Source organism: Papio anubis, chromosome 1 (genome assembly GCF_008728515.1).
Source record: "Papio anubis isolate 15944 chromosome 1, Panubis1.0, whole genome shotgun sequence".
NCBI classification, from domain to species: domain Eukaryota; kingdom Metazoa; phylum Chordata; class Mammalia; order Primates; family Cercopithecidae; genus Papio; species Papio anubis.
Window position 1 is genome coordinate 60,968,068 of NC_044976.1, and position 26,443 is coordinate 60,994,510.

Sequence of the window (26,443 nt, forward strand, 5' to 3'; positions counted from 1 at the left end):
AGTTGGTTAACATATATTAATAAGAAGGAATATCATGTGTCCTCAAACTGACAATGTACAGCCATATTTACTGATGTGGAAAGAGACACCTAGCATATTGAATGGGACACAGGGTGGGGGAGAAGCAGGTTCCAGAGCAGGATGTGTAGTGGCATTACCCCATTTGTGGAAAACTCTGTATGGGGTGTGGGGGAAGGCAGAGAGAGAGAATGGATAAAATCATATTTCTAAAAAATAATAATGATGGCTTGAGTATGTTTTAGTTAATAGTAATGGTTTTCATTTTTATACTTTATTTAAAATTTTACAGTGAAAATATATGATCTTTACAACTAGAAAAAGCAATAAAGTAATTTCCATGCTGGAGGATGGAATGTCTTTGACAATAAGCACACCATCTAGAAGTACTAAAAAAATGGAGAAGAATCAGTTGTGCTCAAAATAGTCAAAAAGTATAGAAGGCAAATACGGAACTGTTATGACTGGTTAGCTTGCTAGTCTAAAGAACTTAAGATCAAAGTTGACTGTGACTGACCAACCACTGAAATCATCAAGTAAAATGTATAAAGAAAACATTTACTGATTGCTTCAATAAATGTCAGGCATTGTGGTGGGCACTAGAAAAATAAATGGTAAGATTAAGAAGTCACTCCCTGGTCTTCAGGAACATAGTATAAAGGGATAAAAATGCCTATACACAGACCACTTCAAAACAACAGTGTTACAAGACAGGCATGCAAAAGCCCTATAGGAGGAAAAAATAGGTACCTAGCTGTCTATGGGGATGTCTTTTCATTTATAAGATCCCCCATCTTTTCTAGCCTTGTGATTTATTTGTTGAAGAAAGTGAATTGTTTCTGTGTAGATTTTCCAGAGCCTAGATTTTACTGATTGCACCCCTGTAGTGTCATTTGAGATATTCTACTGTGGTTTTTGTAAATTGAGAGTTGAATCCAGAGCCTTAGTCACATTGAGGTTATAATTTTTTTCAGGAAGATCACTTTATAAAGGATACTGTGTTATTTTTTCAGGACATATTTGGTTGCTTCCTTTTGTGAAATTAGTCGACAATGATGATCAATGCCTAAATTCATTTTTTTAAATTTTTAAAATTTATTATTTTTTTTAAGAGACAAAGTCTCACTCTGTCGCTCAGGCTGAAGAGCAGTGGTGTGATCATACCTCACTGCAGCCTTGAACTCCTGGCCTAAAGTGATCCTTCCGCTTCAGCCTCCTAAGTAGCTGGGACGACAGGCACGTGTCATCACACTGGGCTAATTTTTCTATTTTTTGTAGAGATGGGGTCTCACTACGTTGATCAGGCTGGTCTTAAACTCCTGGGCTCAAGTGATTCTCCCATCTTGGCCTCCCAAAATGCTGAGATTACAGGCACAAGCCATAGTGCCCAGCCCGCCTAAATCCATTAATTCATTCAGGTTGCCAAACGGTAATATTCTATCATTTCTTTTTAATTTTGCATCTGGAGCACACTTATGAAGAGTGCTTTCCCTCATCTACTATTTGCTTTGCCAGTGAACCACTATATGAGAGGCAGGAATAAATGCTTGATTCTTTTTCCATTATCTGCCAGTTTGCAAAATAATACATTGGTGTACTACAATCCTCCAAAAAGGATCAATTATATCTTATTTTTTAGCATCATTTATAAACTCACGGATGAAACATATTTGATGAATCTCAGTATATTATAGTTATTATTCTTATAGATGATTAAATTGTCCCATCTTTGGCAAATGAAAAAAACAATGCAAGCTGGTTTTTTATTCAATTGTAGTAGTCTGTGACAATTATCTGTTATGACAAGATGTTCCAGACTCTTCTTATTTTTTTTCCCCCAGACCTGGAGTCAGTGATTTTACCAAGAAGCTATAGTTTTCTTAAGAAACATTTTTTTTTCAAACCACAATGTGAGCATTCATTGTGGATTGGTCACTGTTTCTAGACGATTTCAGTTATAAAGAGCTGGGGGGAAATGCTTCTAACAAAAAAAAAGTATCCTGACTTCATACTGATATTTCCAATTCAAATTCAGGACTACAAGGTTTTTACTTAATCTTTTCTGTCTTGCATCTACACATAATTTTTCCCAAGCTGAGAGTTATTCTCAAGGACACCAGCTATGAACGGATTAAAAGTATATCACTTCATTACTCATCTGTGTTGTTCTAAGAAAGGCATCTTAAGGAATTCCAAGATTCTATGTTTAGACAGAGACAGACAAGTCTGCAAAGAAGACCGGAAAGGCACCCATATAGAAGAAAGAAAACTATGAGAGTACAATGACACGGAAACCAAAGCAAGAAAATATAAGAAAAATGAAATAATTAAATATTAAATGCTACTCAAGAGTTAGGCAAGTACTGAAAAAATTCAACAGGGTTTAGCAAAATGAAAGTCACTGATAATCTCAGGCTGCAAACAGATAAAAGTAGGTTCAGGAGTAAAAAGGAGGTAATAAAATAAAATGAAATTCGTAAAAGTAGCTGTGAAGGGGAAAAAGATAATGTAATAATTGGAGACAGAATATGAGAATTTTGGAAGTCTTTTAAAATAAGAAAGGGTTGATCTTGATTACATCCTTGTGAAAACAATTTAGTTGAGACAGAGTCTGCATATACTAGAACAAGAATGTAAGATTCCTGAGAAGATGGTGGGAAAGAACAGAATGCAAAGCACATGATAATATATTAACCTGAAGTATGTCTATAATTCCTCATTGTAACGTTTATTGAGTATCCACAGTGTGATAGATACTAAGAGTATGGAGATAAAAAATGAAGTCCTTAACTTCAGAGAACTCATGGTCTAGAGGGGAAATCAGACAAGCAAATAATGATAATAATGTAGTATGATCGATGCTGTGAACACAGAATCATATTGCAGCCAGAAAAGGGCCTGGGATTAAAGAATCTGTCCACAAAGTACATGAACAGAAACTTCTCAAAAGAAGACACACATGCAGCCAACAAGCATATGAAAAAAAGCTCAACATCACTGATCATGAGAGAAATGCAATTCAAAACCACAATAAGATACCATCTCACACCAGTCAGAATGGTTATTACCAAAAAGTTAAAAAATAACAACAGATGCTGGTGAGGTTGTGGAGAAAAGGGAACACTCATACACTGTTGTTGGGAGTCTAAGTTAGTTTAACCATTGTAGAAAGCAGTATGGTGATTCCTCAAAGAGCAAAACTCCCATTCGACCCAGCAATCCCATTACTGTGTATATACCCAGAGGAATATAAATCAGGCTACCATAAAGACAGATGCACATGAACGTTCACTGCAGCACCATTCACAATAGCAAAGACATGGAATCAACCTAAATGCCCATCAATGACGGACTGGATAAAGAAATAAAGTAAATGTGGTACATGTACACAGGGAATACCATGCAGCCATAAAAAACAACAAGATCATGTCTTGCAAAAACATGGATGGAGCCGGGGGCCATTATCCTTAGCAAACTAATGCAGGAAGAGAAAACCAAATACCGCATGTTCTCACTTGTAAGTTGGAACCAAATGATAAGAACTTACAAACACAAAGAAGAAAACAACAGACACAGGGGTCTACTTGAGAAGGGAGGGTGGGGGAGGGAGAGGAGCAGAAAAGGTAACTATTGGGTACTGGGTTTAATACTTGAGTGATGAAATAATCCATACAACTAATCCCTATAACACGAGTTTACCTAATAAACCTTCACATGTGTCCCCAAACCTAAAAGTTTTTAAAAAAATTAATCTACATTAAAAAATAAAAAATAATAAAAGAAAAAAACTCAAAAAAATCTGCTCACAAATGTCAATGAGAGATTTTCAAATTAAACAGACATGCAAAACATACAGAAAAACAAACATGCCATGCATGCTTCCCTCTGCCACCACTCCCACTCCTAAATCTCCACATTTGGATTACTACTATCTTTGCTTTGTGGGCATGGACATGACTTGCTACTTCCCATCTTTCAAATATAGGAAAGCCTCACCTTTCCCCTTTCCCCATCACACCACTTTGTTACTTCATTCAGAACTCTTATAGAATCTATAATTATCTTGTTCATTTATGTATTACTTCTTATTTTTATTTCTCCTCTAATACAACCAAAACATGAGGGCAGGGACCTTATTATCTGTATAACTGCTCTATTACCAGTCCCTTAAATAGTGCCTCATATTTAATGAATAAATAAATGAATAAATAGTACAGACAGCATTAAAAAATTTAGTTACTTAACACTTCTAGGAGTTTAGATTCCAGGTTAAATAGAAATTGACTGAACACTATCGATAAACTATGTTTGATTTTCAACATAAGCAATATAATTTTAAACTCGTCTCTGAAGGTGAAAGGCATGCAATTTTGAATTTTGAATCCAAATTCTTTTCCATTTGACTACTGACTCCATTAATAAATTCCCAAGTAAATCTAGTAGGTCTTTACTTTGCATTTAAAATTCTCCTTAAAGAAATTTCAAATCAACAACAAGGTAAATTAATGAAAAACGTTCAGGTAGTTGCCTACTTAGCAGGAAAAAGATGAATTCATATTTCAATCTCATCAGAATAAATTATAGATTAATCAAAGGCTAAAATAATAAAAATGAAACAACAAAAATACTAGAAGAGCTTTAAAGAGACCAGATTTTACAGGTGAGAAAGGCATTTCTTAGCCTAAGCCAGAACATTTATAAGATATAAATTTTAAAGCATCCATTAATACACAGCAAGTGATACCATAAACACAGGTAGAAGAAAATGACAAACTGAAAAAAACTATTGTTTGTTACATATATAACAAAGAATTAGTATCTACAATATGTAAATAATTCCTAAAATTAGTCAGAAAGAGACAAACTTAAAAAGAGGGTAACAAGGAAAGGAGCAAATTATATACCTACCCAGATAATTTGCAAAGAGGGCAATAGAGATGGCCAGCAAAACAAACTAGATATATACTTGTCTGTTAGATTTATCAACATTTTTTGCCTTTTTCATTAAAAGCATTTGTAAAGGATATAGGAAAAGAGGAACTCTCATATACTCCTGGCGAGATGTACATTGGTACAACCCTTCTGAAGGACAATCTGACAAAAGCAATCATAAGTTAAAAGTCAACGTCTATGAATGTATATGAAAATATTTATATACATACACCACCACCATAAAAGCATTTTCTATACATACTGTTTATAATTAGAAAATTGGAAACAAATGATTAAAAGGGGGCTGATTAAATTAAGGTTCATGTATGTAACAGAGGAGTATGCAGCTATTAAAAAGGATGTGGTAACTCTATAGACATTCATAGGAAAATAAATTTTAAAATACTAAGATCCTGAATAATATATATGTCATGAGCTATTATATATAACAAGATCCCATTTGTGTTATAAAAAATTATGGTTAGTCATTCAAAGGGTCTGGTATGATAGATCCAAAAAGTAAAGAGAGTCAAGATTTTTCTTTTTTATAGGTTTTTGAAATACCTGAGTTTTCACAAGAAGTCCTTTGCGCATTAAAAATCTTAGCCGGGCACAGTGGCTCATGCTTGTAATCCCAGCACTCTGGGAGGCCAAGGCGGGTGAATCACCTGAGGTCAGAAGTTCGAGACCAGCCTGGCCAACATGCTGAAACCCTGTCTCTACTAAAAATACAAAAATTAGCCCGGCGCGGTTGGGGGCACCTGTAATTCCAGCTATTTGGGAGGCTGAGACAGGAGAATCGCTTGAACCCAGGACGGGGAGGTTGCAGTGAGCCGAGATTATGTCACTGCACTCCAGCCTGGGCAACAAAGAGCAAAATTCCGTCTCATAAATAAACAAACAAACAAATAAAAATCTTTACATGTCCAAAGATATGGCTGTTCAATTAAAAAATATATATGTACAAAACTTAACGTGTTAATAGTGAACATACAAAACAGTAAAATAGATAAAATTATTCCTTCAAAGGTCACTTAACTTCTGGATCTACACTGTCCAAAAAGATGGTCTAATGAGACAACTGAACACTTGATAGGTCAGTGGTTCTAATTGGGGGATATGTTATCAGTATAAAACATACAATAGGATCTTCCTATGCAACATTAATTCAAAAACAAATTATCATAGTTAAAAAGGAAGAAATTAAAGAAATACTATGTAAAAAAGAGCCAAAATATCTTGTATTTTATTTGAAAGTCATATCTCCATAAGATTACACAACCTGGTGTAGGATAAAGGACTTTGCTCTGATTGGAATTTAACAATTTAGGCTCTTAAATGTCCTAAAATTCTCTACAGCTAAGAAATTTTTATACTGGTTCCTAGGAATTAGGAATCCTTAAATCAGGGCCTACATTTGCTTACAAGTTTGTTATTTTCCTTGGCATAAAATTTTTTAGTTTTTACATTGCTTGTTATATTTGATCAGGGTCCTATTTAAATAGGCACAAGTTCAAGCAAAGATCAGATTCTGCTTTTAGCAATGTGTACTCAGACAGGAAGTATTAAAAGGCAGGCAGAAAATCCTTTATAAAATTACTACTTTCAATGTATTTTCCCATGTTGAAATGCTTCTGCAGTTTATAATTAGGCAAATTACTTACTTTAATTATAATCAATAATGTCGTTCATATTACTCTAAGAAAAGAATTATACAGATATTTACACCAGGAGACAATATACTAGAAACCAAGACTAAGTGACCATTACCTCTACTCTGTCAGTGTTATTTGTGAGAAATTCACAAATTGAGCAAAAAGTGTTAGTATCCTAGTACAGTATAAATATAGAAGGAAACACTTTCATAAAGTCTCTCTGAGCACTTGGTACTAGTGCTCAGTTACTTCCATGCACTAAAAAAGGGGCTACTCTTCTTCCACAGAGAAGAGAAATTCCCTGCTCTAAAAAGAACGTAGTATAGGCCGGGCGCCGGGCGCAGTGGCTCAAGCCTGTAATCCCAGCACTTTGGGAGGCCAAGACGGGCGGATCTCGAGGTCAGGAGATTGAAACCATCCTGGCTAACACTCTACTAAAAAATACAAAAAACTAGCCAGGCGAGGTGGTGGGCGCCTGTAGTCCCAGCTACTGAGGAGGCTGAGGCAGGAGAATGGCGTAAACCCGGGAGGCGGAGCTTGCAGTGAGCTGAGATCTGGCCACTGCACCCCAGCCTGGGCGACAGAGCAAGACTCCGTCTCAAAAAACAAAACAAAACAAAACAAAACAAAAAAAAGAATGTAGTATATCAAAAGGAGGTAACCACTACTACATATACATTCTGCACTTGGAAAATCCCTATATGTTGATTTTATCATTCTCTTAGTCATTCAATAAACATTGCTTCTACAATGTGTAAGGCATTACTGTACTAAAGCATTATAAGGAATATAAATCAAAAACACATACAAATCTTGCCAATAAACGGCTTATAGTATAATAGGGGAGAGAAGTTGGCCCATCTATCTTCTCCTTCAACTAGCAAGTAGATGAAATATAAGGGTCAATAGTTGTAAGCCATAAAAGCTGACAGCTTAGTTAAGAGAAGTTTTGAAATATGTATTTCATGGCCAAATAATTACAACTGTAACTTTTCTATTTAAAGAAGGAGAAAATTTGAATTTCTTCTCTAGCTCAACATACACTTTTATAATTCCATAACATGAACCAGAGTAAAGGGTAAGATGGAAATGAAGAATATTTTCTTACCCTTTTGTGGTTCCATATTGGACACTTAAAAATCATACACAACCTAATCAAAAGACATAATTCATTAAAAAGGTACAAGAGACCAAAACTAAAAAAATCTAGACTATAACAAAATTTCCCAATTTACATTATCTTAATATGCAATTAATTTTCACCAGTAAAATACTATACTATGGGTACAAATGCATTGATTAGTTCTAATTACAAAAATGGCTAATATATAATATTATGTAGTGTTTATGACACACCAGGTAATGTTCTAAGTGCTTTGAAAATATAAACTTTTAATCTTTATACAACCCTATAAAATAGGTGTCATTCTCACTGGACAGATGAGAAAACAGGGGTTCAGAAATGTGAAGTAATTTGACCAAAGGTCACAAAGCTGAAGAATATCAAATCCAGGATTCTGATTCAGGCAGTCTTGTTCCAGAATCATGCTCTTAACCACTATGGAATACTACCTGTATTATAGTATTACATATACTGTACTATAACTATTACACCCAAAACCCTTAATACTACCTGTACTATAACTATTATACCCAAAATCCTGAGTCATCAAAAAGAAGAGTCTCTATTTTATACAATGAAGAGGCATTTCTAAGAATAGAAATTTAGGGACGAGCACAGTGGCTTACTCCTGTAATATCAGCACTTTGAGAGGCTGATGTGGGAAGTTCACTTGAAGTCAGGAGTTCGAGGCCAGCTTGGACAACATAGTGAGACCCACTCTCTACAAAATACTTAAAAATTAGCTGGGCGTGTTGGCATGCATCTATAGTCTCAGCTACTGGGGAGGCTGAGGGAGGAGGCTCACTCAAGCCCAGGAATTCGTGGCTATAGTGAGCTATGATCATGCCACTGCACTCCAGCCTGGACAACAGAGCAAGACCCTGTCTCTAAAAAAAAGAAAAGAAAAGAAATTTGGAAATGGTTCATTTTGTAGTAACAATTTATAATTTACACTGAAATTCATTATGATAAAACTTTTCCCTGTGTTAAAAAGATATTAACTTTATGAAAAATTTATTTTAGGTAAGGTTGATTATATATACCCACACACATACACAGGTTAAAAGTTAGTTTCATGTGACATAATAACTAGCATTTTGAGCACTACCTGTTTGCCCAACACTGTTCTAAGTGCTCTACATGTATTATTGTTAAATTATCATAACACTATGAATTATGTACTATAATTACCCCAGCTTTACAGATGAGGAGACTAATCCAAGGGGAAGTTAAGTAACTTGTCCAAGGTCAGACAGCGAGAGCTGGCTTTGGACCCCACTACAGTCTGACTCCAGCACCCATATTCTTAACAATTTCACCATATTAATATGTCAAGATTAAGTAGTTTTAAAGGATACTATTTTCTCACAAAGTTCTTAATATGAACACTTAATAAGAATAATCACTAATATTAGTATTTTTCTTTTTAACACTAAGTTGGAAGCACAGTGGAACATTTATTTTTAGAAATATTATTAATTGGCTGGGCTCACACCTGTAATTGACTGGGCTCATGTCCGTAAATTTTGGGAGGCCAAGGCAAAAGAATCGCTTGAGCCCAATAGTTCCAGACCAGCATAGGCAATACATTAAGACATCGTCTTTAAAAAAACAAAGTTATTAATCTCTTCTTTTTGTTAAATGTATATTATCAAAATTGTTACACTAAGCTCATAAACTTCAGAAAAACTTATGATGGGTAAGCTGCTTGTGACATTGTAAGTATTTAAGATTCAATTCTGTTTGATGCTAGAAGACCACATATCCATTGTTCCTTCAGTAAACACATGGTAAAGAGCCTAGAACAGAGAGACAGAGAACACAGTGGAGAAAGGGGAGTGAAATGTCTTTAATGACACTTACTATATGTGGGATTTTGTGATAATATACAAGGATGATTAAGACATATAAGGTGATGCAAAAAAACCATATTAACAATTATAGTGACAAAAATAAGGAGTATATAATTATACGTTGATTTATACAGAGTACCAAAGGAATACAGCATTGAGAGCTGTACCACTACCCGAGGGAATGGAGAAAGGCTTCAGAGAGAAAGTGTTTTTCCAAAAGAACCGAAGTGCAGTTTGAGAAACGCATACTTAATTAATTCTTTTCCTCAACTTTAATAATAAATTTACTCAACAAAAAAGTTTATTTTTGACTTGTAAATCTCTTAAAATCATAAAAAAGTAAAATCAGCTTTTAAAAACAGGTAGTCACCATATCATTGAATGTGCAGTTTATAACACAGCAAAGTTAAATACAATTTCAAATTACCTATTAAGTTAGTTGCTCATTTCTTTGATTTCATTTAGCATTGATGTAACTCAATGTGGAAGAAGGTTACATTCGTGCAAGTTAACATGGCTTAATGATTAACTATATTCACCTGCCAACCTTACCTTTTCTGTGGCAAATATTGGTATATATAGAGTTAAGAAGTCTAGGTCTGCTTCCAGAAGAACACAGTTCCACGTTGCTTGAAATTGAAAATCAGGATAAAAATGTTCACAATTAAGCTCCTTCTTTTTATTGTTCCTCTAGTTATTTCCTCCAGAATTGACCAAGACAATTCATCATTTGATTCTGTATCTCCAGAGCCAAAATCAAGATTTGCTATGTTAGACGATGTAAAAATTTTAGCCAATGGCCTCCTTCAGTTGGGACATGGTCTTAAAGACTTTGTCCATAAGACTAAGGGCCAAATTAATGACATATTTCAAAAACTCAACATATTTGATCAGTCTTTTTATGATCTATCACTGCAAACCAGTGAAATCAAAGAAGAAGAAAAGGAACTGAGAAGAACTACATATAAACTACAAGTCAAAAATGAAGAGGTAAAGAATATGTCACTTGAACTCAACTCAAAACTTGAAAGCCTCCTAGAAGAAAAAATTCTACTTCAACAAAAAGTGAAATATTTAGAAGAGCAACTAACTAACTTAATTCAAAATCAACCTGAAACTCCAGAACATCCAGAAGTAACTTCACTTAAAGTAAGTAGAAAATAAAGAGGGTTCATGTTTATGTTTTCAATGTGGAACATTAAAAAAAAATATTTCTAAGGCATGCTACTTGAAATACTTTGTTGCATTGTTGGAATACTTTTTTTCCCAAGAAAAATAATCTCCAGAAAATAAAATTTCCCATTATAATTTTGTTAGTTTTTGTTTCCCTAATGTTATATATGAAAACACTGAAACTTTACATTTTATATGAAAATTACAAATTGGTTAAGTAACACAATCTAGAACACTATGTCATTACACTATTGCAAATTACTGAAGGTAAGTAAAAATTTTAAAAAATTTAAAACTATTCTCTAGTGTTTAAAACAGATTAAAGTAATACAGTAAATGGAAAAGATTTATTCCTATTAAAATATGCTGGGCTTTTTCTCTTAATTGAAGTTCAGAAAAACAAATCTTAGAGATAGCACAATTTAAATAAAATGTTAAGAACAAAAATACATGCTATTTGAAAGAAGCATACAAATGGAATGTATGCTTCCATTGGAAGGAATTGGAAGGAATTGCCAATATTCATTTTTCAAATCCATTATTAGTTTAAAAATTTAGATTATGATAGTGTTACAGGAAATTAAAACTCTAATAGAAAAGAAAGAAGAAAGTAACTTATAACCAATCTAATCTCTATATTCAGAGTTTTGTAGAAAAACAAGATAATAGCATCAAAGACCTTCTCCAGACTGTGGAAGAACAATATAAGCAATTAAACCAACAGCATAGTCAAATAAAAGAAATAGAAAATCAGGTAAGTCAATATTTTAATGGTATGTCCCATCTTTCACACAGGTTTGTAAAAACATTGAATCCTAAAATTATTTACAAGCTTTAACTGGATCATGAGTAAAATTATCACATCAGCCTAACTGTTAAAATTGCAGGATCTGAAGCTAATAAACTACCTGCATTTAAACCATGGCTCCAAAACTTTGTGTGACCTTGAATAAATTACTTCACCTTTTTGTCTCTCAGTTTCCTCACATATACTACAAAGATAGTAAGAGAACTTATAGGATTATTGTAAGAAAATAATTAATTCATAGCAGCCAATGTCATCCTATTAAAATTCAAATTAGATCATGTTTCTCCTTGCTCAAAACCACACAATAGCTTTCCATCTCACTCATATTGGCTCTTTAGACCAAGATTACCCGACCCTTCATCATCTCACTGACTTCACCTCCTCTACTCTAGTCATTTTGATCGCTTTACCGGTATTCAAACACATCAAACATGCTGCCACCTCGAAGCCTTTGCCCTTGTTGTTTCCTCTATCCGGAATGCTCTTTTGCCCTGGTATCTACATGGCCCACTCTTTGATCTCCCTTAGGGTCGTTATCAAACATAAAGTTCTCAATGAAGATTTCCAAGGTCACTTAACCAAAAATTACAACTGCCTGGTCCCATCCCTGAAAACTTCTACTTCCTTAACTACTTTTCTCCTGCACACTCACCTTTATTTAACATAAATTTTAGTTATTTATCTTTTCTATTCCTGCACTAAAATGTAAGCTCTGTGAATACAGGGTTTTCTTTCCATTATCTTCATATTTTCCATTATTTGTATATACTCCAGAATATAGAATACTGTATGGCACATACTAGGCATTTCTGTTGAATTAATAAATGTAATGTTACATTCACACAGAGTGTGTGCTATAATTATTATTACTTGGATTACTAGAAATAGTGTGCCTCATAATTAAAGGTCAACATTCAACAATGTAATTAATCTACAATGTAAACAACTGGTGAAGTGAGGGGGGAAGCACTTGTTTAGAATAAAGCTATGTCAGAATCTAAGTATTCTAATATACAGTAAATAGTTAAAAAATATTAATAATACTCTTAAACAGTCATTCAAGAGGATTCAGAAAAAATAATATAAACTCAGAGAAACTGGTAAACAAAATCATTTTCAAGAGATATAAAACAAATATTATTACCAATTTCCACTAAACAAACATAATTTTAGTAGTGCTGCTAAAAGGATTTTTACCAACTACTTTTGGTTTCCATACTTTCCTTCTTATGATGCTATTTTTCTAAATTCTTTTCAATTATATCTTTTACTATGATTAAATGAACCTGCTCCCCAAAGCAATATGTTACTACAGTAATATATATTCTGTCTAAAAATAAAAATGTGTGAAGAAACCAAAACAATGAATTTCTGAGTTGGAAGAAGAGTTAGATCATTTGATTTAACTTTCTCATATTTAAATTAAAAAAAAAAACTCTAAAAATTTGAGTAATGTTAAAATCACATAGTTACTTAGTAGAAAAGAGTAATATCCAGCAAGTAAACTTTACAATAGATCCTTTTAAATAAGGTCCTAGGAAATGTCATTTATGCCAGGATCAAAAAACTAACACTAATAATGCAAGATATTATATATTCTGCTTTTCTTACTGTCAATGAGAAAAACTATCATTCAATAAATTGCAAACCCAACACACTTAAATAAAATGTTATTGCAAAACTAATGATAAACTACTGAATATATGGAAAGTAAGCAAATAAACTTGCCAACCTGCCAACATCTACAGATATGTTTACAGGTCAAAAATTATCAAATTATCAAGAAAGCCAGGTTCAAATTATGTATTATGTCTTTAAAGCAGGTCTGAAGATCAGTAAGACCTAAAACTGAAAATTATTGAACTTAAAATCTGAACAGAATATCAAACATATTCTATTCATATAAAAAAAAATACATTACAACATTCTAAGCAAAGCAGTCTCTACTTTTGGCCTTGTTCTGTTTTCTGACCAATGTCTGCTTTTTTGCCTTGTTTTATTTTTTTAATTTATTAAATAATGTCCCTGATTAAATATTTTGAGAACAGGTAATCTGTACAATCTGAATAACACTGTTTATCTAAATATCAAACACCATAACATTATGAACTGAAAGACAAACTGTACTTCTGACATCCTTACTCAGATCTCCCCTAATTATGTATTCAGTATCATTTTAAAAAACAGATTTATATTCTTTTATCAGCTCAGAATGACTAATATTCAAGAACCCACAGAAATTTCTCTATCTTCCAAGCCAAGAGCACCAAGAACTACTCCCTTTCTTCAGCTGAATGAAATAAGAAATGTAAAACATGATGGTAAGACACTTTGGTGGGTTTCCTTCTTGAAGCTATTATCAAATTCCCTATTCTTAGGACTTGTTCTAGACTAAAAGATTAAGAGATAGCCATCAAATACAATGGATCATCCTAAATTGGATCCTGGGGTTCTTTTTATACCCTATAAAAGATATACCTAAGACAATCACAGAAATATAAATATGGACTTGATTATTAGATAATATAGAAGGTTTATTAATTTTCTTAGACGTGATCATGGTATTGCAATTTTAAAGGAGAACAACCTCCTGTTTAAGAGATACATGCTGAAATATTTAAGGAGTTAAAGGTCACTGGACTCCTGGCTGGGTGATAGAACAAGACTCTGTCTCTAAAAAAATAATTTTTTAAAAGAAAATAGTTTGGTAAGAATGATTCTTACATTCTTAAATAACATGCCATCTAAGAAAAATGCTTTAACATAAACATTACTGAAAAAAATGCTACATTTGCCACAATTTCATAAAATGTCAAGTGAAATCTCAAGCTCCAAAGATATTATTCCTATTACTAAATCTGATATAATAACATTTTATTGATTCTAGGCATTCCTGCTGATTGTACCACCATTTACAATAGAGGTGAACATATAAGTGGCATGTATGCCATCAGACCCAGCAACTCTCAAGTTTTTCATGTCTACTGTGATGTTGTATCAGGTAAAACCTGTCTAAGGAGAATAGACAGTAGTTAGTTCAAGTTACTCAGTATGTATTAGGAAGATTAACCTGGTTATAATTGTTTTATACATATATATATATGAAATATATGTAACGTGAGTATTAGTATAAATCTAATACTTTTATCTTGCTTATTTATGTATTTACTCAATATTCTCCTTTTCCTCTAAAATAATCTGAAGTGACTATTATCAATAAGTTTACTATGCCAAAATTCATTAACTGCCCTTCACTTAACTTTTTGGGACCATAATAAATAATAAAATGTATTGCCATAACATTAATAAACTACCTTACAAAGCTACCAACTAAAATCAAGCAAACAAACAAAAAAGTGTTATTTACATCTGTCAATATCAATCTACTAAAAATACATTATTTCATTCATTATATTCAGGTAGTCCATGGACATTAATTCAACATCGAATAGATGGATCACAAAACTTCAATGAAACGTGGGAGAACTACAAATATGGTTTCGGGAGGCTTGATGGTAAGGTGACTACATTCAATCATTCATTCATTTGCTAATCTACAAATATTTACTGAGAACCTATTGTGGACTGGGCATTAGGAAAAGTAGTAATGAAGAAGCAGCAGTCTCAGCCTTCATATAATTTATTATCAAACAATTACACATTTGTTAGTAAATTATATTTATTACAACTGTTATAATTTGAATTATATTTATCACTGTTACATGTCTGTTCTTAAATATACTTATCACAATTTAATTTGATGGCTTACAATGATCATAACTATAATTATTAAAGACAATTCTGATTAAATGTTATATAAGTAGTAACTGTTACAAATAAGCTGTGAAAAGAACCACTCCTAGCATTAGTCACTCTATTCTCTCATTAACGTTTTACATATCAATTAATTGGAAGTTAAAAGGACCAAGAAACTCAGACATACGTATAAATTTTAAAATTTCAATTATTTAAATGTAATATATAGAATGTGTGGCTTATAATGAATTAGTTAACTCAATGCAAATTATTCTGATTACAAAATAATGTTAAATAAGCAAGATAAAATAACAGATGTTTAAAATCCAAAAAGCACATACAAAAATCCATGAATGATGTCTAAGTACTCACTTATAAAGTAGAAGACATTCATTATTATATCAAATTTTTAAATGCTCAGTACTATTTGCCCATTTAAAAATTTTGTATTCAAATTACCCGTTAAAGCCCTACCTAGATGGTATACTCCGTGATATGTTTTGTAGCTCCAAATCTTCTAATAGTGAGTGTAACCCCAAAATAAAAGGCTGACAGGTAAGTTGAGAATACTCACTTAATTCTGGTAAGAAACTAACCCATTTGTACTTGTATTTACCAGCAATCCTTAAAATGAAGCTTCCTACTAACTCAATAGCAATAAGACAACAGTGACTGTTTAATGAAAACAGTAATTTATTAAGCATTTTACTAAATACTTTAATAAAAAGGATTGTGATAAAAAATCTATTTATATTTGTTATTTATGTTTTTAATTCCAAATAAAAATAATTTTTAAAATTATAGAAAAAAGTTATTAAGAACCATGCTTTTTCATTTAAAATGATTTTTAAAATTTATTCCTGTCTTTTTCTACAAAGAAAACATATATTAAGCAAATACCAAAGGCCAGGTTTAGACTTATTATTACTCAAGTCTCTGGGAATACTTAACAAAAATCTCTTGACTGTATATGGATGTTAATAAATACCTGATAGTAAAGTTTATCCATATAAAGACTTACAAGAAAATATTCCTCTACCAATGACGAGACTTTAAAGTATCTATAATAATGTAACATATTTCACTGGTTAAATATGTCTTGTAATATGCATTATAGAAAGGATAATCAGACTTTCAGTTCTATTAATATTTTTAACATTATTGTGCATATAGATATCTTCAATAAAATTGTTTTAAAAGGTATTATTTTAAGATACTCTAAAATGATCAAGGGATTCAAGACTAAACAACTCAATTAGTTGCACCAATAAAAAACACTTAAAAAAACAGTGTCCAACCTGTAGTTAATAATTCACAGATTTTTAAAACTTTTCTTTTCAGGAGAATTCTGGTTGGGCCTAGAGAAGATATACTCCATAGTGAAGCAATCTAATTACGTTTTACGAATTGAGTTGGAAGACTGGAAAGACAACAAACATTATATTGAATATTCTTTTTACTTGGGAAATCACGAAACCAACTATACGCTACATGTAGTTAAGATTACTGGCAATGTCCCCAATGCAATCCCGGAAAACAAAGATTTGGTGTTTTCTACTTGGGATCACAAAGCAAAAGGACACTTCAGCTGTCCAGAGAGTTATTCAGGTATCTTTTTCTGATAACAATACTTTATTTTCATATCTTCAAAGTATCTGCCCACATTATTAGCTATTATCTGCAATGACAACTTTTAAAAATCCGAATCCCAAATAAGCGTTTTCTTTCTAGATGAAAACCTCTTAACTATAATGAAAGTGTTCATTCTAGTTCAACCAGGTATTTTACCTCTAATCTTCCTCAGATTTTCTATTTTTGGTGGTTTACAGATTATTTATGGAGATTATTTAAAACTGGGACTTATACAGATTATTTAAAACTGGGATACATGCATCTAAAACACTATAATATTTATTAAAAAGGAAGATAAACTCATGGGGAAATACAGTAACAGTAACTACATACGAGTCTGTACCCACTAAACTGCGTATCTATCTCCTTTAGGAGGCTGGTGGTGGCATGATGAGTGTGGAGAAAACAACCTAAATGGTAAATATAACAAACCAAGAACAAAATCTAAGCCAGAGCGGAGAAGAGGATTATCCTGGAAGTCTCAAAATGGAAGGTTATACTCTATAAAATCAACCAAAATGTTGATCCATCCAACAGATTCAGAAAGCTTTGAATGAAGTGAGGCAAATTTAAAAGGCAATAAATTAAACATTAAACTCATTCCAAGTTAATGTGGTTTAATAATCTGGTATTAAATCCTTAAGAGAAGGCTTGAGAAATAGATTTTTTTATCTTAAAGTCACTGTCAATTTAAGATTAAACATACAATCACATAACCTTAAAGAATACCATTTACATTTCTCAATCAAAATTCTTACAACACTATTTGTTTTATATTTTGTGATGTGGGAATCAATTTTAGATGGTCGCAATCTAAATTATAATCAATAGGTGAACTTATTAAATAACTTTTCTAAATAAAAAACTTAGAGACTAATTTTAAAAGTCATCATATGAGCTAATATCACAATTTTCCCAGTTTAAAAAACTAGTTTTCTTGTTAAAACTCTAAACTTGACTAAATAAAGAGGACTGATAATTATACAGTTCTTAAATTTGTTGTAATATTAATTTCAAAACTAAAAATTGTCAGCACAGAGTATGTGTAAAAATCTGTAATATAAATTTTTAAACTGATGCCTCATTTTGCTACAAAATAATCTGGAGTAAATTTTTGATAGGATTTATTTATGAAACCTAATGAAGCAGGATTAAATACTGTATTAAAATAGGTTCGCTGTCTTTTAAACAAATGGAGATGATGATTACTAAGTCACATTGACTTTAATATGAGGTATCACTATACCTTAACATATTTGTTAAAACGTATATGTATACATTTTGTGTATTTTAATACTTAATACTATGAAAACAAGTAATTGTAAACGTATCTTGTCAGATTACAATAGGAATGAACATATTGGTGACATCGAGTTAAAGTTTATATTTCCCCTAAATATGCTGCGATTCCAATATATTCATGTAGGTTTTCAAGCAGAAATAAACCTTGTAACAAGTTACTGACTAATCAGCCTGACAAGTATGTATATATGTTTAAAATTCAATAAAGACCCAGTCTTCTAAATTATAAAAATTTAAATTAGTCTTGCACAAATTAAATTATTCATCACAAAAGATGTATTGTTATTTTTAAGTCATTTAAACCCTAAATCCCTAAAGATTAGATACAAATTTTTTTTGCCAGAGTATAAATTGTCAGAATTTATTTTTAAATATATTTTTTAAAACTACCAGTAAGAAATTTTAAATTAAACCCATTTGTTAAAGGATATAGTGCCCAAGTTATACGGTGACCTACCTTTGTCAATATTTAGCGTTATGTATTTCAAATTATCCAATATACATGTCATATATATTTTTATGTTGCATATATAAAAGATATACACGATTTATGTAAATCCTATGTAAATATTTTGTTCCAGAAAAGTACAAAATAATAAAGGTAAAAATAATCCATAATTTTCAGGACCACAGACTAAGCTGTCGAAATTAACATTGTTTTTTTAGGGCCAGAATACCAAAATAGCTCCTCTCTTCCCCAAAAATTGGACAATTTCAAATGCAAAATAATTCATTATTTAATATATGAGTTGCTTCCACTATTTGGTTTCCTTTAAAAAAAAAAAAAAAACACTCTCATAGGACATGTTTCATTTTGTTCCTTTTAGGAGTAGTAAATTAGATTTTTTCCCCATACAAAGCTTTCTTTTACCAGAAAGATACTTCTGGCAGAAGAGGAGAAAGGAGCTCTTTTCTTTATGGTTCACACGACTGTCTCCTGTCCTCACTACTTTGCTTAAAGTGCTCAAATTCCACCACTAACTCACAGTTGTCTAATCTAAGCAAAGTCTAATCCCCTTTGATCTCTGAGTCTACCTTCCCTTTCATCTCTCTACTACTTACTAATGTGAATATCTTTTTTTCAAACTTGACCTTCATTTTGCTTTCACAATACTATACTCTCCATGGATTTTCCCTTACTTGAATCCATCTTTATAACCCTATTCCTTTCTCATATTTAGTACTGTGGGCCAATAGACAACCTTTAATCATCTTTTCTACACTGACTCTCAGACATTCTATCTGCTCTCACGGACTCATCTATGTACCATGAATAAAGTTCCAAAATTTACGTATTCATCCTAAGTCTCTTTCCAGTTCCCCTTCTTACATTGCCTATCTGCCATTTCTCCCTTTAATAACCTATACGTCACTCAAATTCAACATATGAAAAATAACAGGCCGGGCACGGTGGCTCATGACTGTAATCCCAGCACTTTGGGAGGCCGAGGCGGGTGGATCACCTGAGGTCAGGAGTTTCAGACCAGCCTGACCAACAGGGTGAAACCCCGTCTCTACTTAAAATACAAAAATTAGCCAGGTGTGGTGGCATGTGCCTATAGTCCCAGTTACTCAAGAGGCTGAGACAGGAGAATTGCTTGAACCCAGGAGGCGGAGGTTGCAGTGAGCTGAGATCACACCACTGCACTCCATCCTGGGTGACAGAACAAGACTGACTCAAAAAAATAAATAATTCACCAGCCCCTGACTGCTACTGCTATCTCTTTCTACCCACCTTTCCCTCCTTTCGACTCTGTCACACCATCTTTCTCACTTCTTTATATCCATTAATATGACCAGCATGTTCCCAGTCACAGAAGCCTGAAACCTGGAAGACATCTCTAGCTTTTCACTCAACTTCGTAAACTACTTCTTTTGTATAAGCCACCAAGTTCAATACAATCTTCTCTTGAAACATCTCTTAATCTTATAAGCTTTCTTCCCCAAAGTCTGTCTTTAACTTGAGTGCTAGATTATATTAGTCTCCTCTTTCCTCCTAATTTTATGTCCCTCTCCCTGTCAATCTTCTGAAAAGAAATTTGTAATGGCTGCATACTGCTTGGACCTGTGTCTTTCAAGCTCATCTACTGAAGAAGTATAAGAGGCAGAGGATAATGAAAACAAATCCTTTTAGGTTCTAGAGTTACAGGATAAAATAACTTACTATATGCACAAATTTCTTTCAGAATCTTATTGGATCTTAGCTTAAATCTTAGAATTTTACTTTAAAATTGCATGTGAATTGTGTTTTATACTTTATAAATCTATCTTCATGTCTGCAGTGGCTCACCTGTAATCCTAGTACTTTGGGAGGCTGGGGCGGGAATACTGCTTGAACCCAGGAGTCCCAAGATCAGCCTGTGCAACGTGGAAAAACTCCACCTCTACAAAAAATACAAAAATGAGCTGGGTGCGGTGGCAGGTGCCTGTAATCCCAACTACTTGGGAGGCTGAGGCAGGAGAATCGCTGGAGCCCGGGAAGTCGAGCCTGTAGTGAACCATGATCATAACACTGCATTCTAGCCTTGGTAACACAGTGAGACTCTGTCTCAAAAAAAATCTTCATATAAAAATATTTATTTTCCCCCAAGTATTCTAAAAAGTGATGCTCCTAGAAGATGTGTCATGTTTATCCTGAGGACTTGCACGTCCCATATAGTTCTGCCCTCACAAGAATGCACATGCCAATTAGAAGAGTATAGGCCTTCGGAACAAAATCCAAAATCCTTCCAGGTATTCAAGAGTCTCTATCACCTGGCCCCAAATTGCCTCTTTAGCCATTTTTTTCCACAACACAAACCTTCTGTTCTAATCAAAATTACTTTTAAACATTTCCTCCACACCTTCTTAATGTATTCCATTTGTCTAGAATGTTTCCCCACACATTTCTGATTGGCTAGATTGTGCCGTATTTTAAGGTGCAGATATCTCAATTCTTCCACAAATATTCTAGTAAATGGCAGCTCATTCCTCTGAAACCATACAGAATTATCATCCATACCGCTCAAATGGCACTTACTGAGAAAATACAGAGAAGTAAATATGGCAAATTATCATAATAAAAATTCTGAAAAATAGTACTAAAAGCTCCAAAAGCATCAAAGATAGTTGTTTCACTTGATTTTAGTGAATTACTGAAAAACTCCTATATTAAGAGTTTATTTTGAACCAGTATGAATTTTACTGAAACCAATTACACATGTGTCTCATTATGGGGTAACCTAGTGTAGTGTAATCTATTTACATACACTGTGTCATCCTGGAATCACCATATTTTCATGCTTGTATCTTTACTTCCTAATAGCATAACTCATAAACATCAATTAACTCATTCATTAATTTTAGAAATGGTATTCATTAACCAATATTTATTGAGCATCTACTATTTGCCTCCTTTAAAAAATGTATTCCAAATTTGTACTCATATATACTCTACCTTCTGTTCTAAGATAATCAAATTTCCTCGTGATTTTTTCCCCATCACTAATAGCCATAAACACTGCATTTATGTATGTACTACTGAGTGATTATCCAACACAGCTGTTTTAAAAATGAAAAGAAAGTGACCAAACAATTGGCCCTTTTATCAAAGTCCAAAGTATCCTCATGGCAAATCAACTAGGGTAAAATTACTTAACTGGTGCACAGTTCAAGGTCATGAAAGTAGCACTAACAATCCCCTACTACAACCCTTAATAAAATGAGGTTTTAATAACATTTTAGGAAATATAAAATAAACTTAAGGATTCTATCTAAAACATAAAAGCTGTTTTTTCTAAATTCATGTTTAGTCCTAAGAAAAGTCATACATCTAATAAAATGATTGGGTATGTAATTTGAAAGAGCAATAAATTACAACCTTGAAGATGTAAGGTTGTAGCTATTTATCTTCAAATACGCAGCCAAACCTCAGTTTCCTCACCCAATAGATGGGAATAATAATCCTGTCACATCTATTAATACTTCATGGGGTTGTAATCATCAAGCCAGACACTGTATTTGAATAGCTTCATGAACTATAAAGTTCTAAACAAATGTATACACTTTTTAAAAACAGGATCTTCCATATCATTGTTCACATTCCTTTAGTAAATAATCCCTACAAATGCTTCCTAACTGAACATACTATAATCCTCAGGACAGAAGAACAAAACTGCGCTTCTCACAGTTTGCATCTGTTTCTGGAACTTTACTCCTTCCCTTTGCAATCTAAGATAACACTCCATCACCTTCAGATGCAAGCCCCTAACTAAATTTCTGGGTGGCTATGTTAAAATGTTAAGAAATAGAGCTCTTGACTCAAGAATTTTTTTTTTTTTTTTCGAGATGGAGTCTCGCTCTGTCACCCAGGCTGGAATGCAGTGGCACTGCACAGTGAGCAGAGTGATCTCAGCTCACCGCAGCCTCCGTCTCCTGGGTTCAAGTGATTCTCCTGCCTCAGCCTCCTGAGTAGCTGGGATTACAGGTGTGCACCACCATGCCCGGCTAATTTTTGTATTTTTAGTAGCAATGGGGTTTCACCATGTTGATCAGGCTGGTCTCGAACTCCTGACCTTGTGATCCGCCTTCCTCGGTCTCCCAAAGTGCTGGGATTACAGGCGTGAGCCCCCACACCTGGCCGACTCAATTTTTATAGTTAAAATAAACTAGGACCAATTAGATAGAATAAAAGTCAGAGTGGTATAACAAGGACAAAACCAAAATAGCAGAGTATGTGGCAGTAGCTTGAGCCATCTACAAACTCTTAAAAAAAAACCAAAAACCAATACTTTCTAAAGCAGATGACCATACACTTGAATAGAAAAGTTCCTGAATTTTCAGTAACGTTCAGCTGAAATTTATACTTCCTTAAATTATGAATGTAGTAAACCAACCACAGCAGTATTAGCAGTATATAAGATTCTGTCATTAATAGAAACATACATTTATTATTATTATACTTTAAGTTCTGGGATACATGTGCAGAACATGCAGTTTTATTACATAGGTATACACCTGCTATGGTGGTTTGCTGCACCCATCAACCTATCATCTACATTAAGTATTTCTCCTAATGCTATCCCTCCCCTAATCCCACCCCGACAGGTCCCACTGTGTGACGTTCCCCTCCCTGTGTACATGTGTTCTCATTGTTCAGCTCCCACTTATGCGAACAGGTCGTGTTTGGTTTTCTGTTCCTGTGTTAATTTGCTGAGAATGATGGTTTCCAGCTTCATCCATGTCCCTGCAAAGGACATGAACTCATCCTTTTTTATGGCTGCATAGTATTCCATAGTGTATATGTGCCATATTTTCTTTATCCAGTCTATCATTGATGGGCATTTGGGTTGGTTCCAAGTCTTTGCTATTGTGAATAGTGCTGCAATAAACATATGTGTGCATGTGTCTTCATAGTAGAATGATTTACAATCCTTTGAGTATATACCCAGTAATGGGATGACTGGGTCAAATGGTATTTCTAGTTCTAGTTCCTTGAGGAATCGCCACACTGTCTTCCACAATGGTTGAACTAATACGAAACATACATATTTTTATATCACTATTACAGACATCTCAAAATATTGCTGATGCTTATTACTATTTAGAAAATACAATAGTTTTTGAACCTGAAGCCCGATCATGTTATTTAATTCATTAATAAACACATATATCACAACTTTAATATTTTGATAATTTTAATTCAATGTAACTGATTTCCTTTGTTATTCTATATATTTTATGCATTTAAAAAACATTTAAACATTACAGATTGAGTATCCCTTATTCAAAATCCTTAAGACCAGAAGTCTTTCAAATTTCATATTTGTTTTGGATTTTGGAATATTTGCATTATACTCACGGTTGAGCCACCTCAAATCTGAAAATCCAAAATGCTTCAATGAGATCTTCTTTGAGTATGATATGGGTACTTGAAATGTTTTGGATTTTGGAGCATTTAAGATTTTGGATTTTCAGATTTGGGATGTTCAATCTATATTCCAAAAAAGGGTATCCCAGGATTTACAAGACAACCACGAGGTACTATGGTACACACAAAAAAATTAGCAGCCCATGTTCAAAGGACCTACTATCATGTAATAACCTAGTTTAAGAAACATGAATTACATTGCTCTCATGTCGTACCATCAATAATACACATATTCTGACTGGCCAAGCTCTTCCTTGAAACAATATTTTAGGAAAAAAAATTTAATCAGTATTTAAGAAGCTTATTCAACTACTCAAGATAAACTAATGATAGTGAAATTCTAAAGAGATCATAAAACATTTCATTTGTTATTGAGGTTAACTTTTAAAAGTCCTTATCTGGACGGGCATGGTGATTCACGCCTGTAATCCCACCACTTTGGTAGGCCGAGGCGGGCAGATCACCTGAGGTCAGGAGTTCAAGACCAGCCTGGCCAACATAGTGAAATCCTGTCTCTACTAAAAATACAAAAAAAAAAAAAATTAGCTGGGTGTGGTGGCTTGCACCTGCAGTCCCAGCTACTTGGGAGGCTGAGGCAGGAAAATCGCTTGAACCTGGGAGGCAGATGTTGCAGTGAGTCAAGATCACGCCACTGTATTCCAGCACAAACACAAAAAAAGTCCTTATCTGTTAGAGATACATACTGAAGGATTTTCAAGTGAAATGATATGATGTCTAGGCTTTGCTTGAAAAATATTACCAACAAAACAAAAGACAGGACAAGCAACAGATAAAACAAAAATGACAATGCAAGTTAATTAACCCGTTCTGTAACGAGAATACATGGACAAAGCAAAGGAACAACACAGACTGGGGCCAGTCAGGGGGTTGGGGGCGAGGGGAGGGGAGGGGAGGGAGAACATCAGGACAAATAGCTAATACATGTGGGGCTTAAAACCTAGATGATGGATTGATAGGTACAGGTACAGCAAACCACCATGGCACATGTATACCCATGTAACAAACCTGCACATTCTGCACTTGTATCCCTGAACTTAAAGTAAAATAAAATTAAAAAAAAATTAATCTGTTCTCTTTACTTTTAGGTGTATTAATTTTAGGTGTAGGTGTGCTAATTTGCTCTCTTTACTTTTGTAATTTTCCATAATAGAAGTTTAAAACTATATTCAGATTAGATCACAGAAAATAGATTTACTAAAATTTATTAAGAGATATATGGGCATATTCCTAACAGACCAAAATCCTTTTGTTTCTCACCCTGATAGTTACCAGGTCTGAACCACTGTATTTATTCTTACATTCTTAGTAACACCATGTTTGCTAGATACAGTCTTTCAAAAATACTAAGTAGAAAAACATACATTCAACAGGTGATTACAACTAAGGCCATTATTGGAAAAGCCGCTAACTCTAACAATCCTGCCAAGAATACCATGTGTTCTGTGGATGTATCTCTTAAAAACTGAATGTCAGTAAAACACATAAGCATTTGCTCAATTAATGTACCTTGATCTATTACAACTCAAATACAACAGTGGTGATCAAGTAACAATTTGGAACACAAGTAACGTTGCATACAATCTATTACCTAACTTTCAGATGATTTCAAATACCCAATAAAAGATTTTTTTCACCATTGAGAAAGATCTTTATTTGGTTTACTTAATGTTAACAATTACACTAGTACTTTTTCTAAAATACTGTGACAGGGTAAGTACTTCCTTGATAAAGCAAGAATTTGATGTAAACCCCACTTGTATGGTGCAGTAAGAAACATGTCATTCATTTTCTGATTGTTAGAAACTACCATATATTTGTGTATCTTCATTTACCCCTATAGAGAATTTGAAAAGATCAGGTCCCTCTTCAGTTAACCCTATGCAAATAAATTTGACCAGCTGTGTGTGGGGGTAGGGAGGCGTGGGGAACGACAGAGTTTGTTATTTAAAGGTGAAAATCTCTAACTTCAGGTATAACTTAAATAACAGATTTAAGTCTTTAAGAAGACTCAATATCTTCAAAAGAACATTTTTAAAAGTATACATAATAAAAGTAAATTAAACTAATATATACTCCTTTAGACAGCTTTCTCTGAATTGTCTGATAATGAACATAAAAATGAGAAGTGAAAGGTGTATAGGAAATGTGTCACTTTCAGAATACAGCTGTCTTTCCTATGATTTCTCAACTCAGTCAAATGCTTCAATGATGTCCATTCATTCCCCCTGTATTCAGACAGTTTATTTTTTCCCTATGAGACCC

General features: G+C 33.4%; 2 protein-coding genes across 2 annotated transcripts in view; one reads left to right on the top strand and one right to left on the bottom strand.

The window, feature by feature from the left end:
* The window catches only part of DOCK7 (dedicator of cytokinesis 7), a 223,319-nt gene that overhangs the window by 124,905 nt on the left and 71,971 nt on the right, over positions 1-26,443 (bottom strand). The window lies entirely within an intron of this gene.
* On the top strand, positions 10,161-18,475 carry ANGPTL3 (angiopoietin like 3). Its single transcript, XM_031669433.1, has 7 exons — positions 10,161-10,730; positions 11,398-11,508; positions 13,769-13,883; positions 14,450-14,563; positions 14,982-15,077; positions 16,660-16,926; positions 17,323-18,475. Exons 1-7 carry the CDS (start codon positions 10,236-10,238, stop codon positions 17,505-17,507), a joined length of 1,383 nt encoding a protein of 460 aa, XP_031525293.1. The 5' UTR covers positions 10,161-10,235; the 3' UTR covers positions 17,508-18,475.

Excerpts from the sequence above, each read along its gene's own strand:
- ANGPTL3 (XM_031669433.1), top strand. The coding sequence starts at position 10,236 with ATGTTCACAATTAAGCTCCTTCTTTTTATTGTTCCTCTAGTTATTTCC. Across the intron at positions 10,731-11,397 it reads CAGAAGTAACTTCACTTAAA|AGTTTTGTAGAAAAACAAGA; the intron begins GTAAGTAGAAAA and ends CTCTATATTCAG. Across the intron at positions 15,078-16,659 it reads TGGTTTCGGGAGGCTTGATG|GAGAATTCTGGTTGGGCCTA; the intron begins GTAAGGTGACTA and ends TTTTCTTTTCAG.